General features: G+C 46.4%; 1 protein-coding gene across 7 annotated transcripts in view; it reads right to left on the minus strand.

Moving 5' to 3' along the window:
• SGTA (small glutamine rich tetratricopeptide repeat co-chaperone alpha) overlaps positions 1–16,382 on the minus strand; it is a 728,086-nt gene that overhangs the window by 517,481 nt on the left and 194,223 nt on the right. For all 7 annotated transcript variants that reach the window (XM_069646646.1, XM_069646641.1, XM_069646636.1 and 4 more), the window contains exon 3: positions 7,979–8,082. In XM_069646646.1, coding sequence (XP_069502747.1) covers positions 7,979–8,082 — 104 coding nt within the window. The remainder of the gene's footprint in view (positions 1–7,978; positions 8,083–16,382) is intronic.

A 16,382-nucleotide genomic window follows, 5' to 3' on the forward strand; every position in this document is an offset into this window, starting at 1 on the left:
CGAACTGCTCAAAAGGCTTACTTGGCTGGTCGCCTCTCGGCTGGCACCACTCCTGACATTCCACTCGCACTGAAGAACACAACGACCTACAAGGAAGGAAAACACAGGTTAGCAAAGGCAAGACTTCGCAGCGCTGCGCATACTGCTTACTTACCGCATCATAGCGCTCTTAGTGCGCCATAATTTACCAGCGGGGCTCAACCAAGCCAGTTCGTCGCACTGAAGCTCCGCATACCTAAGGGAGAAAAAAGATATTTTAAACAAAGAAAGGCATGCAGGATAGCACCAAAACTAAAGAACAGCAATAAGACCTACCTGAACAATATCAAACGGGCCGGCGTCAGTGAAGTAACTGGACCGCACTCGCCCATGAAAGACAACGCGCCCCTGCAAAGAAGGCAGGACGGAGAGCACGCCTAATTCTACCACAAGGCAGAACCTTCCCCGCAGACCACATCAGGGCAAAGCTGGGAAGCATACCAGCGAGTAACCCGGGTGTGTGGCATCCCAGTGGATACCAGGTGAGTGTAACACCAACACCCACAGCAAAAATCATACACATTTTACTCTCCCCCACACAACACTTTTTTCCCAAATGAACCACATCTTTTTGGAAGGCGACCTTGAGCAGCACCTGAGAAACGCTAAAATAGAGCCAGTAGGATGGTCAGACCGCGATATAGTAATGATAGGAATAGACCTGTGCACCAACAGGTAGATAGACAAACGCTGGATATGGCTTTTCAGGGACAAGCTCTTTAGAGAATCCCTAGATACAGAGATAAGAGTTTTTTTTTTAAGAGAAATGATACAGGAGATCTCCCTCCCACCACTGTGTGGTAAGCGGCAAAAGCCACGCTAAGGGGCCGCATAATGGCTCAAGGAGCATCGGTCAAACAAATTAGACAGCTTAGAGAAGCTGAACTAAAGAAATTAATAGCCCTCGAAAATGAGACTGAAAAGGCAACTGAAATCCTAGCAGAAACAAGGGAACTCGGGCAGGAGCTTAAGGAAGTTGGCAGGAAAAAGCACTAGCCCACCTCAGATTCATTAAGCAAAGGTATTATGAGAAGGGGACAAGGGTCACACATTATTAGCAGGCAGATTAAGTAAACAAAGAGCGGAAAGGACAGTAAACAAGATAAAAGCCCCATCGGGAGCCACCTTAACCAACCCAACTGAAATAATGGCCTGTTTTGCTCAATTCTATGAACAGCTGTATGCCTCCGGTTGCAGTCCCTTCCTTTGGGAGCACGACGAACTTCATGACCAAAGTCACTTACCCTTCAATACAATCCTCGGACCGTGAGGAGCTTAACGCCCCTATAAAAAATGAAGAAATTGACCACGCTATCTCAAACCTAAAAGCAGGCTCAACACCAGGCCTGGACAGCTTTACCCCAACTTATTACAAAAGGTTTAAAAGGCGCCCTTGCTCCCGTTTCCATCGCTCTTGTTGAACGACGTCATAAAGACAAGACAAGCCCCACTCTCCTTCACCGAAGCGAGGACAATTGTAATACCTAAAGAAGGGAGGGATAAATTAGAATGTGGTTCATATAGGTCCATCTTACTGTTAAACGTGGATGTTAAAACATATGCCAGCATTCTAGCCAACAGACTGAGTAAAGTTCTCCCGCTTTTAATCCATAGCAACCAGGTGGGATATGTGAAGGGAAGACAGGGCACAGATAACATCTGCAAAACCCTCGACCTAATTGCATCAGTTGAACCAGGCGATGTCGACACCACACTAATCTCAGTTGACGCAGAAAAAGCTTTTGACCGGGTGGAGAGGCGCTTCATGAACCACATCCTTGAAAAAGCAGGCCTCGGACCCGAATGGATCCCGGGAGCACGAGCACTATATAATAAAACTAGTGTAAGAGTGGTAGTTAATAGGGTAGCGCCCCCGGTGTGCTAACAAGAGGAACCAGGCAGGGTTGCACCCTTTCACCGCTGGTCTTCATCTTAGTTATGGCACCCCTGGCCCAAATTATCCAGCATAAAACAACAATAATTGCCTAAAAAGATTTGCCAAGGAATACAAGCTAGCCTTGTTTGCAGACGACATCCTGGTTTATGTTAACCATCCTTCACAGTCCATTCCAGCACTCCTAGCCAGAATGAAGCAATTGGGCTCCCTCTCCAGGTTTCGCATTAACCGTAATAAAACAGTGGCCTTGACACAAAGATGGGACATTCAAACTGGGGCCTAAAGAAATCCTTAATTCCTTAATGACAAAAAGCAAGTGGAACAATGCATACCTTTTGTTACAACCCGTTGGACGTCTCCTACCATCACTAACTACTCCAGATCTTACTGAGTCAACCTGCACATGGAGAAGCACATTAAACCTGCACCCACGCACCCTCTCTTTATTAAGGGTCATCTAAATCCTGACTCCCTAGTTGTTACTACCACTGGCAAAAGGGCGGGTTCTCCCCTAGCTGCTTCCGATGCACCATCAGATAAGGAGAGCAAAAGAATGTATGCTCTCGGAAAGAAAGTCGTAACTTCTGCTGCAGATCAAATGCATATTGACTATAACAGACTGTAGAGGAGCAGGTGAATGATTTCTCACTAGTTCCTGCCCCCTCACCCCCGACCTAGTGTAACAGCAGCTGAAGGATTATGTCTAGGACCCCTTGTGTCATCCCATTACCGCTTTGAGTGTATGAAAGACGTTATGCACTGTACTAAAAGTGTGGAAGTATGCCACATAAAAGGATGTCAGCATGCACCTATGGACATCATGGAGTGCTAAGTGAAATCTGACGCGGGCAGAGTGATGTCATAAAGATGATGTATCAACCAATGCTGAAACAATATGAAAATACGAAGCACCAAGAGAAATCTCTACCTATTGCTAAACTAATCATGGATATAAAGAGGAATGAAGTAATTTACTGGTTAGTAACTGTAAATACGCAATACGCAGTAACGCGAGATAGGTGAGACATATAGAAGCTTGCTATAGAGGAATATATAATGTGGTATGGACGGCCATGATGTGTCTTCCTCCGACTCGTGTCAATTGTGAAAATAATCTGCTGCGCTTTTAAGTCGGTAGTTATACAGCAGATGGTTGTCAATGGGTGAGTTTGAAACGGGCTCTTGTGTGACATGTGGGGATGGTATAGAAAAGTAATCCGGTTCATCAAGGCCTGTGCCAGGGCCGTCTGGCAAGAAGGCGTCATTGTCCTTATCATCTATATCAATCACAGACTCTTCATCGGGGTCAGTCTCTTGTACCCTAAATCTTAGCTTGAGGTTACCCTTCTCCCTGGGAAATGTTTAATACAGTGTTTAATAGAAAATCCACAAAGGAAGCCATTGCGTATTGTTGCTATCATACTTCTCTCTAGTCCAGGGACCACTGGATAGGGTATCTTGTAGAGGAAACACTATTTCCTCTTGTTGAATAGTATGCCTACTTTGAAGTGCCTCCGACAATGGTTTCGGGGTCTCTTTTGGTGGTGGCGCCTGGATAGGCATGTGTGTGAACGTTCAGCGGGTCAACCATTATTGCTCAGCATTTGGATTTCAGGACATGCGCCGAAGTACAAGCACTGGACGCAGAGGTATTTTGAGACGCCTGCCTAGGTTCTGCAGCTGATCTGCCAGTTTGACGGGTGCACCGAACCGTAAGCAGAGGGTGTATGTTTGTTATGCTTGTGGGGCGTAACCACTTCTGTGTGTTTAGTGTGTGCGCTCCAGTCACCAGAGGAACCCTCCATAGCAGTGCGGAACGCCTGCCTTCCGGAGCTGGGGACGAGCACCCGGGAGTCTTCCGTTTCCTGCTCGATTGTCTCTCCAGTGTCACTTATGGTGCCAGGGCCGTCTTGTTCAGCCTCGGATTCGCCACGCCGGCAGGTTTGTCTGATGATGCTTCAGCCCGCATCAGATAGGCTGCCCAGCGCTTTGACCTGCAGTGCTTAAGGGTTTTCAGCTAAAGAAAAAAAAGCTTACACGCTTTGCACTTATTTCGGTAGTGGTCCTAAGGGAGACAGTGGTTACACACGCTGTGTGTGTGACCATCCAGGAAAAGTTACGGTTGCAAGAGGGTCAGAATTTAAATGGAATCTTCGCCATACTAAGCGCTAGGAGACAGCAAGACGTAAAACAAAAACTGGCTGTCGTAAACCGGCAGTTCAGTGACAAAACCTAAATCAGTCTGAGAAATGTTACCCGCACCCCATTACTGTGTAGGCCGAAGCCTGAGGTAGGCCATCGAGAATGTTTGTGGATGTCTTGACGGCTGGAAATTTCATCGAGCTGCAAAGGATTAGTCGAGTGTCGAAACTAGCGTGAACTAATATTCTATAGTTACAAATTAATAAGGCTCAGAGAAAGATAATTTTAGTGGTGAAGCCCGCAAATTGCGACCAACACATGGGGAAAAAAACTATCCGAGGACCTCGATGTGTGAAGGACCATGGGTACAGTACAGGTCACAGTAAGGATAGCATTACAAACACGCCCCATCAATACTCCGCACCACCACTAGATCTCGGCCTATGTAATGCATATGATTCTAAGCAGATCCACAAACTTCAAACACATATATATGCACACACACATTCTACTGCAAGAGAGAGATTAGCATTTTATACAATGACCAGTGCACCTCAGGTAAGTAGTCAGATGCATAAACGTAGAAAGAACTCTTTAAATCCACAAATAAAAACGTCTTCCTTACGTCTTATATCGAACGCTATGATGGTGTGAGTCCTTGTGCCCAAAAGTCACCAGTTCCGAAGCATTATCTTCAGGTGAGTTTAGAGATTTACAATGCTTGTGGTTATGATAGAGACTCAAAGTTAGATAAAGTACCAAGTTAGGATGGGTACTCTACCCAATCCCAACACACTAGGATAGGCATAGGAGGCATAGGGAACGTCCTTGACCCAGGCTCCACCACCAAAGGTCAGATCAGAGTGAGTTACGGGCAGGACTTTACGCCCTAGATACCCAACAGGAGACAGGGGTAGAAAGCAACAGGCATGTACACTTATCCCACTGGCTCAGAGCCCTCCAGACAACGTTTGTGGAAGTTCCAGGCCTCTTATGCCTTTGTTCCCACTGCAAGGGTCAAGACAGAAGAGATGCTTTGTTTCACTGGATTTAGTTTGGGTCAGTTACAGTACTTTGGAAGTGGGGTTCCAGACAGCTTCCAGTTGAAGACCCAAATGAAGAAAAGTGAAGACTTCTGTGGGAGAATGTGCCACGGAACACTTCATGGATATGAAGACAAGATTCAACAAAAGGTAACAACGGTAATGCGGCGACAGGCAATCGTCCAGTGGTGAACACATGAGCAGCCGCAGCACAGCTTCCCTTGGAGTGAGACAGCTGAAAACACAGGAACAGGCGAAGATCTGCAAAACTCAGCTGCTGGGATACTCTTCGGGTGGTCAGCGGGCTTCTCAGCTTCATAGAAGTCTTGGTTCCAACTATTGTCTATGGCACAGTCGTAGCAGCCCACCTTTTATCCAAAATTCAGGCTGGGCAAAAGCCCACCAGTGCGGAGGACCTGCATCATTCAAACAACAAGTGCTACAGTGAAGGCAATAGAAAGCGAAGGGCAGCGTTGCTAGAAGGCAGATGAGAGGTAGGTTAAGAGAGTAACTGACCCGAGGAGGTAGGCTTTTAGTTTGGTTTTGAACAAATCCGTATGGACGGTTGCTCAGATTTCCGGGAGAAGAGAATTCCATGCAAGTGGAGAAAGAATAGAGAAAGAGCAGAAGTGAGAGGAAGCACAGGGAGGTCTAGGTGCTGCAAGGGTAGGAGAAGAGGCAGAGCAGAGATTACGAGAAGGCTTGTAGAGTTGGATACTTTGGTGTCTTCCCGTAGATGGATTTGGAACCAGGATAAAAATTTTAAATCTGGGACCGTTTTGCATCGTCAGCCATCCAGCCTGGTGACAGTACGTGGAAGTAGAGTCCTAGTAGCGAAGTTAATTATCTTGTCGAGAGGACCAAGCATACTTGGGGAGATCAAAGAGGATGCGGGCATAGTAGTTCAGTTTAGAAAATGTGGTGCAAAATTGTCCCAATATTTATGAGTTCGAGCAAGCCGCTGTTGCGGTTTTGGAGATGAAAGTAGAGAATATGTGAGCAGGGTCACAAATGATGCAGAGATTTCTAGCTGAAGAGTAGGGAAGAGCATCAGGTGGGAACTGGATAGGCAGGGGCAGAAGAGCACCTCTGTTTTGGTAGAGTTTAACACCAGTGTGCGCAAAGCGTCCAATATTTAAAGGTAGACAGAGGGATCCGAGGAGAGTATAGGAAAAGAGAAGATGATTTGGACGTTGTCTGCGAAAAGTTGGTACAAGAACCCAAAAGTGGACATTAGTGCCACAAGAGCAAAGGTTTAGAGGAGAGGACCTAAGACGGAGCCTTGTGAAACAACCACAGTTAAGTGAGTTGAGATTTATTGTTGCTCCAGGAGACACATAATTAGAGAGGTGCCAGGTAGGGCTCAATCCAGGCAAGGGCATGATCACAAATCCCAAGGAAAAAAAAAGTGTATTACGGAGATCAAAGTGATGGACCGTTTCAAAGGCAGCGAACAGGTGAAAGAATTGGGATAGAGGATAGGTTGGAATGCTTAGTAGAGGCAATGATGTTGGAGACATTCATGAAAGCAGTTTCTGTGAAGTGGCAGGAGTGTAACCTTACTTTTAAGGGGTCCCCAAGGCTGTGATGCTTAGGAAATTTTGACAAGGTGAAAGTTAAGTTGGGTTCGTGTCCCCCCCCCTCCTTGCTTTTTTAGCAGAGGGAAGACAATGGCGGTTTTGAGGGAAAGCAAGCGGAGTTGAAGGACAGGTGGTAGAGTTCATCAAGGTGAGAGGCCACTAAACGGGCAACAAGCTTGACTAATTTAAGAGAAAGATGGTCTGAAGGTGCATAAGAGGTTTTCGCGTTCATCAACAGATATAATACATCTTCAGTATTAGTTTGACTAAAGTGGGAGATGGAAGCGGAGGATGAAGGTAAGTAGACGGAGTGTAGAATGTAGGAGGGTGTTCAACTAGGTCATTACCTGTGAGAGTTGAGTTGAATCAGAAGGTTAGGAAGGAGTTCTGGGTGCCCTGTAGCTGGCGAGGATGGTTGCAATGAGTCAGTGAGGAAGAATTTGCTTTATCAAGAGAGGACTTCATAAAGTTGCAGGTCCTCGTGCGAGATGGTACGCCTCCATTTGTGGAGCAGCTGACTCACTACTCATCTATGTACTTGTGCAGATCAGTAGACACAGACACACAAACAGACGCACACACACTTCCATCCCTATGGCTGCTGTTCGTTACGAGTATCTCTGTTACTTGCTTTGAACATTTTGTGGACAATGTAAACAATTGTGTACTGCATACACAGATTTCTAAGTTGTAACTTGGAGTACCCCTGCTGTACAGCAATAAATGGAGAACAGGGCATGTTACAAAATCTCGGGATAGATTTTGTTCAGGATTTGGTAACCGCAAAGAATGAAAGAAAGGGCGCTAGGCAGAAAGTGGTGCACACAGAGTGGTTTCTGTCTTTACTAAACAAAAAGACACTAGTTCCTGGAATCTTCAAGAAGAAATATAGGTATCAGAACATGACATATCTACAAAATACTACACTGAAGAGCTATAAGTGATGCCCCAGCTAAGTGTTATCGCTTTATATTCATGCACAGCAGCTGTCTAACGGAAAAATATACTTTTGACTTCAGTGGGCGAAGACTTCACAGTTATAGGTAAGATTTCCAAGATGTATTTATCCCTGACCATTATGTTACTCTACTGAGGGGGAAGTGGGATTGTCTCTAGTACAAACACTCTGGAGGGTCATACTTTTAGATTACCGCACAGTGTAGCCCCACTTGGGGATGCTAAGTTTATGTATCCCAGTCCAGGAGGATAATAAAAAAAAAAAAACCCATCTCAGACTACTATTGTCTTGACAGTAGATAAGTGAAAACCACTCTTACCTTCAAAGTCGCAGCTGCAAATATCTCTGGGAGAGTCTGTGAAACAGCCAGGCCACGTTCCTCCATGGAAACCCCAAAGGCAGTTTCTAAGCACTGAATTGCAACTGTGAAAAGCGATAAAATGTGCAGAAAGCGATATCTTTCAGAGTTTTATGAGCAGGGCATGTTTAAGTGCAAACAGAACAATCCAATGAATCTACTTTTCTCCACTCTAACAGCTGAGAAACCCCTGTCTTAACATACAAGCTGTCAGTTTCAAAAACTTCGCAACCTATCCTACAGAGATAGTTAACCAATATCATTGAGGATGGAATATCCACCCAAGAATTAATTTTCGAAAAGAGCAACAGACAAGATTAAAACAATGAGGTATTGCTCAAAGTTAATCACTCCAAGGTACTCCCACTGTGTATTTAAAATTCCCACAAACACAGGTATTATAAACAAAACCTGGCAATTTAAGAAAAGGCTTTTCAATACTGCATATTTATTCCAAATGCTAAAAATACTTTTCAACAGACAACAAATGCAAAATATGTCCCATTTATGTCTATTTAAAATGTATCCAATCAATACTACATGTAAAATTTAAAATCAATGGTGCTGCACCAAATATAATAAGACTGTTTAAGTGCATGAACAGGAAAACAATACAGGTACTGAAATCATTGCAACACCAGCATGTGTTACAACCATAAAACATTTCAAATCATTTGCACTTGGTCTAAATCGACCAATTGCATAAACATTATTGTGCATATATGTAAATGTGTGGGAAGGGGAAGGGACTACTAGTTGTGTGGGCTAGAGTGGGGGTGACGGTCCATTTAAAAAAATAAAAAAAAAAATTTAAAAAAAAGTGAAAATCATGTCTACCAAAAGTACAAGAACAAAGTCCATGTATTTAAAATGTAGTCTACGAATAAACGTAGAAACGTTTCAGCATATGGCAAGTAGTTACAGTAATGTTTCCACTAGATTTTAAAAAAGAATAGGAACACATTTCAAAGCCCCCTCCCTAGCCTTCAGGGTTGAGATAAGACGCAGATTAAAATATAGGCAATATATGGTCAAGGGATGGGATTATCCGGATTGTAGAAATGCAGAAAGACTTACTCTCAAGTATACACAAGAACTGGAGGAAATGACAAAAGAACTCAGAATACTTTTGTAAAAGATGGAAGAAATTGATTGTAGACACAAGTCAAGAAATAGATTCGCTCTGTAGAATTGTGTAAAGTTGATTACAGCTGTTCTCAATGGAAGGATTCTGAAACTGAAGCCGAGCTTGAAGCGGAAAGGGACTCAAATCTCACTTCAGTAAACAAACGCAGAGGTGTTGCAGAACCCACATTTGGAATGAGCATCGACCGCCAGAGCAGACGGCCGCTGAAGTTGGAGACCGAAGACCAACAGCAATAGCGAGACAAAAAGTGCACTGTCTGATTTTTCATGATTGATCATGCCACTATGCAGGAACACGGTGAAACCTGGATTGTTGACTCGGACTACTATTCCCAGCAGCAACCATGCGAGATCTACTGCTCCACCCCCGCCCACTGCAACTCCCAGCAGCACCACATAAGCACCATACAGGCGCATCTGGAAGTGCTTAGAAAAGTGCTGGACATCTGTTCGCCTGCTGATCAACAGTGTTTATTTTATTGTTGCAGCTAAGAGGCAGTAAGGACAAGCTGAAGTGCGCTCATTACCGCCCAGGAAGGCAGCAAAACCAGGACTGTTGACTCGGACTACTTTTTCCAATAAATTCCTGTCTTTCTTTGAACATTGGGAGTCAAGTCTCCCGTGCTGGGCCTTTGTGCTGGGTTTCTGTGCTGGGTTTGTGGGGATCACGTTTGGCTTACGGGATATTTACTGGCCTGTGTTTTCTCTTTAGGCAGCAACCACGCAAGATCTGCTGCTCAAACCCCCCCCCCCCCACTGCAACTCCCAGCAGCACCACATAAGCACTGTGCATGCGCATCTGCTGCTTAGAAGTGTGCTGTTGGGCGGTGCGGTAGGTGGTGGAGGTTTAAGCCAATAGATTGCGTAATTCCATAGATTGAGTTTTGGCAGCTGAATCTTTGAGTGTCAAAGAAAAAGGGGGGTGGAAAAATGGTGAATGGCCGAAAGCTAACTGGCACTCTGGCAAATAAAAGAATGGAAGAACATGCATTAGGGGGATCTGGTGGTTCCTTGTGTGCAAGAAAAGTTAATTGAGGGTTCTCTGGGCTCTGAGGCTGTTACTCAAATAAATAGGAGCCCCTAACGGAAGTTGATATTGGTTTAAATTTCCCAAAAGACGACTCATTAAAATCCCCCGTTAGCACTCCTCTAACTTTTTCTTTGAAGGAAATTAATGATGCGTTCCAGGACGCTAAATGATTATTTGAAAGGGAAGTGGGCGCTCAGGATTTATTGGCCGATGCCATATTGAGTGAACATTTTGGGAACAAGATTTCTGATTGTTCAATTATTGCCCCAGTTATCGAGGCAGAATTGGGTAGGCGGATGAGTCTTTCCTTTGGTCCCTCAACCTCCAGTAACACAGAAAGACCGGTGTTGAAAATGTGTTTATGTTTAACAATCCTGCTGATGGCAAATCTTCACTTGTAATTCCGGTGAAAAAGCTTTCGTCAATGGGGGCGAAATATTTAAAACCTTCATCTGACGGGCAGAAGCCTGTAGAGCCAGCAAAAGCTATATCCAGTTCTCCTATTCATGGTCAAACGACAGAAATAGGACTGTGGAACTGGCTAATAAATTTGACTTGGAATATGCAAAAATAAGTGAAGGGAATTTGAAAATGGACATTATCAGGTAGAGGGGGTGGACATGTTCCCACCTAATGAAGAGGCTATTCTAGATGAACGTTCTTTTCCGGTTATCTCCCGTACGTTGAACCTGCTGGATAAGGGGTACGAGCTTACACATTGGGAGAGAATATCAATGAACACAACTTTGGCTGAGGTAATCGCCAAATTAAATAGAATGGAGGGAGTTATGTTTACCATACCATTGCGTCCCTGGTTATTGACAAAAAAAAAAAAAGAAAAAAGATAACATGCTTAACATGTGAGTTAACATTACCACAACCAACGGATCTGTCTTATGCAGATACAGTAGACTGCGGTAATTTATTAGCGAAAGAAAAAAAAAATCAGCAGAGGTAAAGCAGAAGAATTTGCCCTTACAGTAGCAAGTTCATCATATCAAGAGTACGACTTACCAAAACATTCAAAGGACAGAGATGGGGGAGGTTTCCAGAGAAAGAGACTAAGAGAAAGAAGTTGCATCAAACTTAAATTGATGAGCTGACTGCATCTATAAACACTTTGATGGATGCAATCAAGTCCCTCCAATTCCAACAAAATATGGAATTAACATCACAGTCTTCCTCTGAGGAGGACATGGTAATTTTGGACAGTCCGTCAGCCTTGAGAAACCTTATAGATCTGGAGACAGATGTTGACAGGTAAAGTAGTCAGTATATGGTTGAGGAAGAAGTGGGAAATTATGAGCATACCCATAAGGTTGTACTTACTCGTAAAGAAAAATGTTTAACCTAGCGGGAGAAGAAAAAAAAAAAGTAGCAAAGCAAAATAAAACGTTTTCAAAAACTTACAATAGGCAAGAAAAAAAATTGAAAAAACAATCATGTGATGATGTGTTGAAAGATCTCCACCAGCTGGATGAAGAATTTAAAACCCTTTTTGGAGTAAGATCAACAGAAGTTAATAAGGCTATATTAAAGCCGGTTGATGGTCCCCAAGCGGATCTTCAAAATGAAATAACAGAGGGTGAAAATACTGCATGTATCGGTGGGGGTTTGATACAGGAGGGTAATGACAAAATCTATCAAAAGAACGTCGAGGAAAGGTTGGCTCCAAATACCCCGTCAGAAGAAATGTAACATAAGGGTGTAAACGGAAATCTAGGTACAGAAAGTAAAGAGACGTACCAGCTATTTTTAAAAAACCCTCGTAATCAAGTAGCAACACCGAATGTATTACCCAACCACATCAAAAAAAGACAGAAAGGAGGACGGCCACCAGGGGGCGCGCGGATGAGTCGCCTCTCCGTGTGAGCGCTCTACACAGGGTCCGGAAAGTGGCAGTGAGCCCCCACTTCGAGACCCCCCCCAGAGCTGATTTTTGACCAAGAGACGTGGGAAGGTGTCCCCCCCACCTGAGAGAAAACCCGGAGAAAATCGGAAGCGGCATCGTGGTGAAATTAACGCCGGCGCTTTGAGGCCTTCGGCGCGGCGTGAGTTCCGCGGAACTCCCAACCCGGGCCTGCGTATACGCGGGAAGTGCCGCCCTCTGAGTTTGATCCGGCGCACTTCTCGGTCCTCCGCGTGGAACCGGCTGCGCACCTCTGCCAAGGGCGGTTGATACCCCCACCGCGACACGGTAGGCGGACCCCTCACCCCCCCTGCAAAGCTCAGGAGGCCCTGGTGGCTTGGTCCTTCACGTCCCCCGCGTTGGCGGGTGCTAACGTCGCTTCACGACCCGAATGCTGTTGGAGGCCTCCCTTTATGGACCCTAAAACCAGGCTAGCGAAATATACGTTTTCACCAATTGCCAGATCCCCAGGGCCCTCCTTGATTTCTATAATGTCGACTGCAGGATCCGAGGCCGCCGCGACCAAGGCGGATGTTGCTGATTTGCTTGCCGAAATGAGGGGCATGCGAGCAGATATTGGCAATAGGATAGACAAGATCACGCAGAGGATCGACAAAATGGACGATAGGCTCGAACAGGTTGAGCACAACCAAACATCTCTGAATGTGCTGGAAGCACAGATGGATCACCGAATCGCAGATATATCGGACAGAGAGAATGAACTGCGCCTTAAGGTCGATGACCTCGAGAACAGGGAGCGCCGGAACAATATCCGAATATTTGGTCTTCCTGAGAAAGAGGGCGAAACCGAACTGGACCTGAAGCAATCGTTACATGCCATCCTGAAGCTCCTATACAACGATGACTCAATTGACGCGCCTAAAATTGACCGCATCCATAGGGCCGGAGGTAGACCGGGGGCCCCGAGATCGGTCCTGGCCCGATTCCATAACTATGCGGACAGAGCGCGAATCTTGGACAAGGCCAGAAGCGCCCCACAGCTGTCCTTGGAGAACTCCGTCATTTCACTTTTTCAGGATTTGTCATCCCTCACGTTGGCGATGAGGAAAAAGTGCTCTCCGATCACGAAAATGTTGAAAGACAAGGGCGTCAGGTATCGCTGGGGGTATCCATTTTCCCTCACTTTCGAATGGGAAGGCTCGACAATGAGACTTGTCTCGGAGAAAGACATTGCTGACTGTACGTCGGATCTGCTGGGTGCGCCGGAGGGTGCTCCCTCTCATGAGGATCAAGGATCATCTGGTGGTGAATGGAAAGTCAAGGCTTCGCGGCGAAGAAGGATTCCAGGCTCTAGAAAATACAGAAAAATGAACACCTCCCAAGATATGGAACATTGACAGGGTGCCTGAGGTACTTTGACATACTATTTGGTTAGAGGTAAACTGGGAAAATTACTCCACCACGGAGGTTACGAACTCTCATGTGCGAGTCGACCTCCCTATATGTGACTGACTGTGAAAGGTCGCCTCCTCCAAGTGTGAGGTATTGTTAGCTCGATGTCTCGCAGATGTTAGAAATGTGATAAGGCATAATATCTCTGCTCCGCTAGCTCCTGGGGGAGGGTAAATGTCTCTGTTACTGAATTATTGTTATCGTTAAGTGCACACAAAAGTTGGGGGCTCACTGATATATATTATCCTATTATGATAGGACCGCCTGTTTTGCGGTCTTCGCGGGTGGTCCGAGTTCGGCTGGGTGATGTCAACCTGGGCGAATCGGGCGCCGAATGTGTTGGGGACGGGGAGGGGGGTGGGGGAGGGGGTGGTTGGGGAACACACTTCTCACACTGATTTTGACACGACGTACACGCAGACACCTTGCGCACACCGAGGCCCACGATATGCTCCAGACGAGTTGGTCGTCGGTCTCCATGGGATTCTCTGGGAACCAATCCCTTCACGACGACCCATGCATAGCGATGGCCGACAGGAAATGTGCCGTGGCACAGAGGGAATGGCCGCCCACGATCAACAATTACACTCAAGATGGCACTCACACCCCGTAGGGACACATTACGCATTTGCACACTCAACGTCAAAGGCTTGAACTCTCCCACAAAACGGTCGATGGTGGCCAGGGAATTTAGAAGGTCGAATGTAGTCATCTTGTTCCTTCAAGAAACGAGATATCGGAAGGGAGAGGAGAAAGCCATCCCATCACGTGATATTGGGCTCACCTACTGGAGCTCGGGTATACTCAAAAAGGCAGGGGTGGGAATTCTGGTTCGTAAATGCCTCCGAATGACAACCCTTGACATATGGACGGACAATGAGGGGAGGGCGATCACGGTTGTGGGCAATATAGGGGGCACGACGATTACTCTGGCCACACTCTATGCACCCAATCAAGGGCAAAATCGCTTTCTCCATAGAATCTCTGAAAAAGTCTTCAATATGGCTAAGGGATACACGGTCCTGGGCGGAGACTTTAACATATGGATGGATAGCTCTATTGACAGACAGACCAGGGCTGATGCTTTAGACCCTCCCAACACTCGAACTGAGGCTGAAATTAAGTCTACCCTTGATCTTTATGGCCTTGTAGACAGCTGGCGACATCTACACCCGTCGGAAAAAGGCTTTACCTTTCACTCCCTCCCCCACGACACACTCACACGCATCGATTATATCTTTCTCTCTAACGATCTTCTACGTGTACTGCAAGCTGCCACTATATACCCCTCCGCTTGGTCAGACCACGACATGGTCACAGTTGACATATCCTGGGGTGAGCTGTCGCCGCGCAACACCAAATGGAGGTGTAATGACTCCCTCTGGGCCGACCCGGTCTTTAGAGAGACCTTTGAGATAGAGATTGAGCAATTCTTTCCGACTAATGATACTGGGGAAGTAGGGAAGGTAGCTGTATGGGAAGCAGCCAAGGCTACTTGGAGGGGTATCCTTATAGGGGAGGGGGCCCGAAAGAAAAGGGAACGTACAATATTAGAAAGGGGCATCAGGGAGAAGCTTGCTGTGGCACAGAATCTGGCGCAGACCACCCCGGCTGATAGACCAAAGTACTTAGCTGAAACTAAGCAACTTAGAGAAGAATTGAGGATTCTTATTGCTGGCAAAACGGCCCAGACCTTGCAATACCTTAAACAGAAATACTATGAGAAGGGGGACAAGGCAGATGCTCTCTTGGCGGCCCGCCTCCGTGCGCAGAGAGCGGAGAGATGGGTCGACCAAATTGAGAGGAATGATGGCACCCTGATAGATACAACGGTCACATCCCCGAAGGACATACAGGAGGCATTTGCCTACTTCTATGAGGACCTATATATGTGTGACCCCCCTCCCCCTGTAGGGAGCGTGGATGCATATCTTGTGGGGGCGCGTCTCCCCGCCCTCACGGGCGCGGAGGCCGAATCTCTAGACGCTCCGGTCACTGGGGAAGAGGTGGAAAGTGCCATCAAGAGGCTGAAAATAGGGAAGGCCCCGGGGGAAGATGGATTTACACCGGGTTTCTATAAAGCATTCTCCACCCTCCTTGCACCCTTCCTAGCATCCTTGTTTAATCACATTCTTGACACTGGGCAGGCCCCTCCGTCCTTTTCTCGGGCCCTATTGGCTGTAATTCCCAAGGAAGGCCGAGACCCTAAACACTGTAGCTCTTATCGGCCCATCTCACTTCTTAACATCGACGCCAAGGTGTATGCTAGGGTCATCGCGGCTCGGCTCGAAACATATCTCCCTAGACTGGTGCACTCTGACCAGGTTGGCTTTGTTCTAGGCAGGCAGGGCGCAGATACCATGCGAAAAACACTCCACTTATTATACGAGGCACAGGGAATGGAAGGGGACCCATCGCTCTTATCACTTGATGCTGAGAAAGCTTTTGATAGGGTGTCCTGGGACTTTCTAGAAAGAGTATTGGTCTCATATGGGTTGGGATCCAGACTCTGCCGTGCCATTAGAGCATTGTATGCCTCCCCTACGACATCGGTGGCGGTGAATGGGGGATACTCACGTTGGTTCCCCCTTGAAAGAGGTACGAGACAAGGCTGTCCATTGTCGGCGATATTGTTCGTCATGTCCCTTGAACCGCTGGCGCAGAAACTAAGAAATGACGGTAGAGTCAAGGGCATCACGGTGGGAGAAAGAGAGTACAAACTGGGGCTATATGCGGATGACATCTTGCTTCATTTGACCGACCCCTTGGCCTCAATCCCAGCTGCGCTTGAAATAATTGAGGAATACGGCGCGCTGGCCGGCCTAAAAATCAATACGGAGAAATCAGTCCTCCTCCCGATTGATAAG

Source organism: Ambystoma mexicanum, chromosome 1p, assembly GCF_040938575.1.
Source record: "Ambystoma mexicanum isolate Mex_15411 chromosome 1p, UKY_AmexF1_1, whole genome shotgun sequence".
NCBI classification, from domain to species: Eukaryota; Metazoa; Chordata; class Amphibia; order Caudata; family Ambystomatidae; genus Ambystoma; species Ambystoma mexicanum.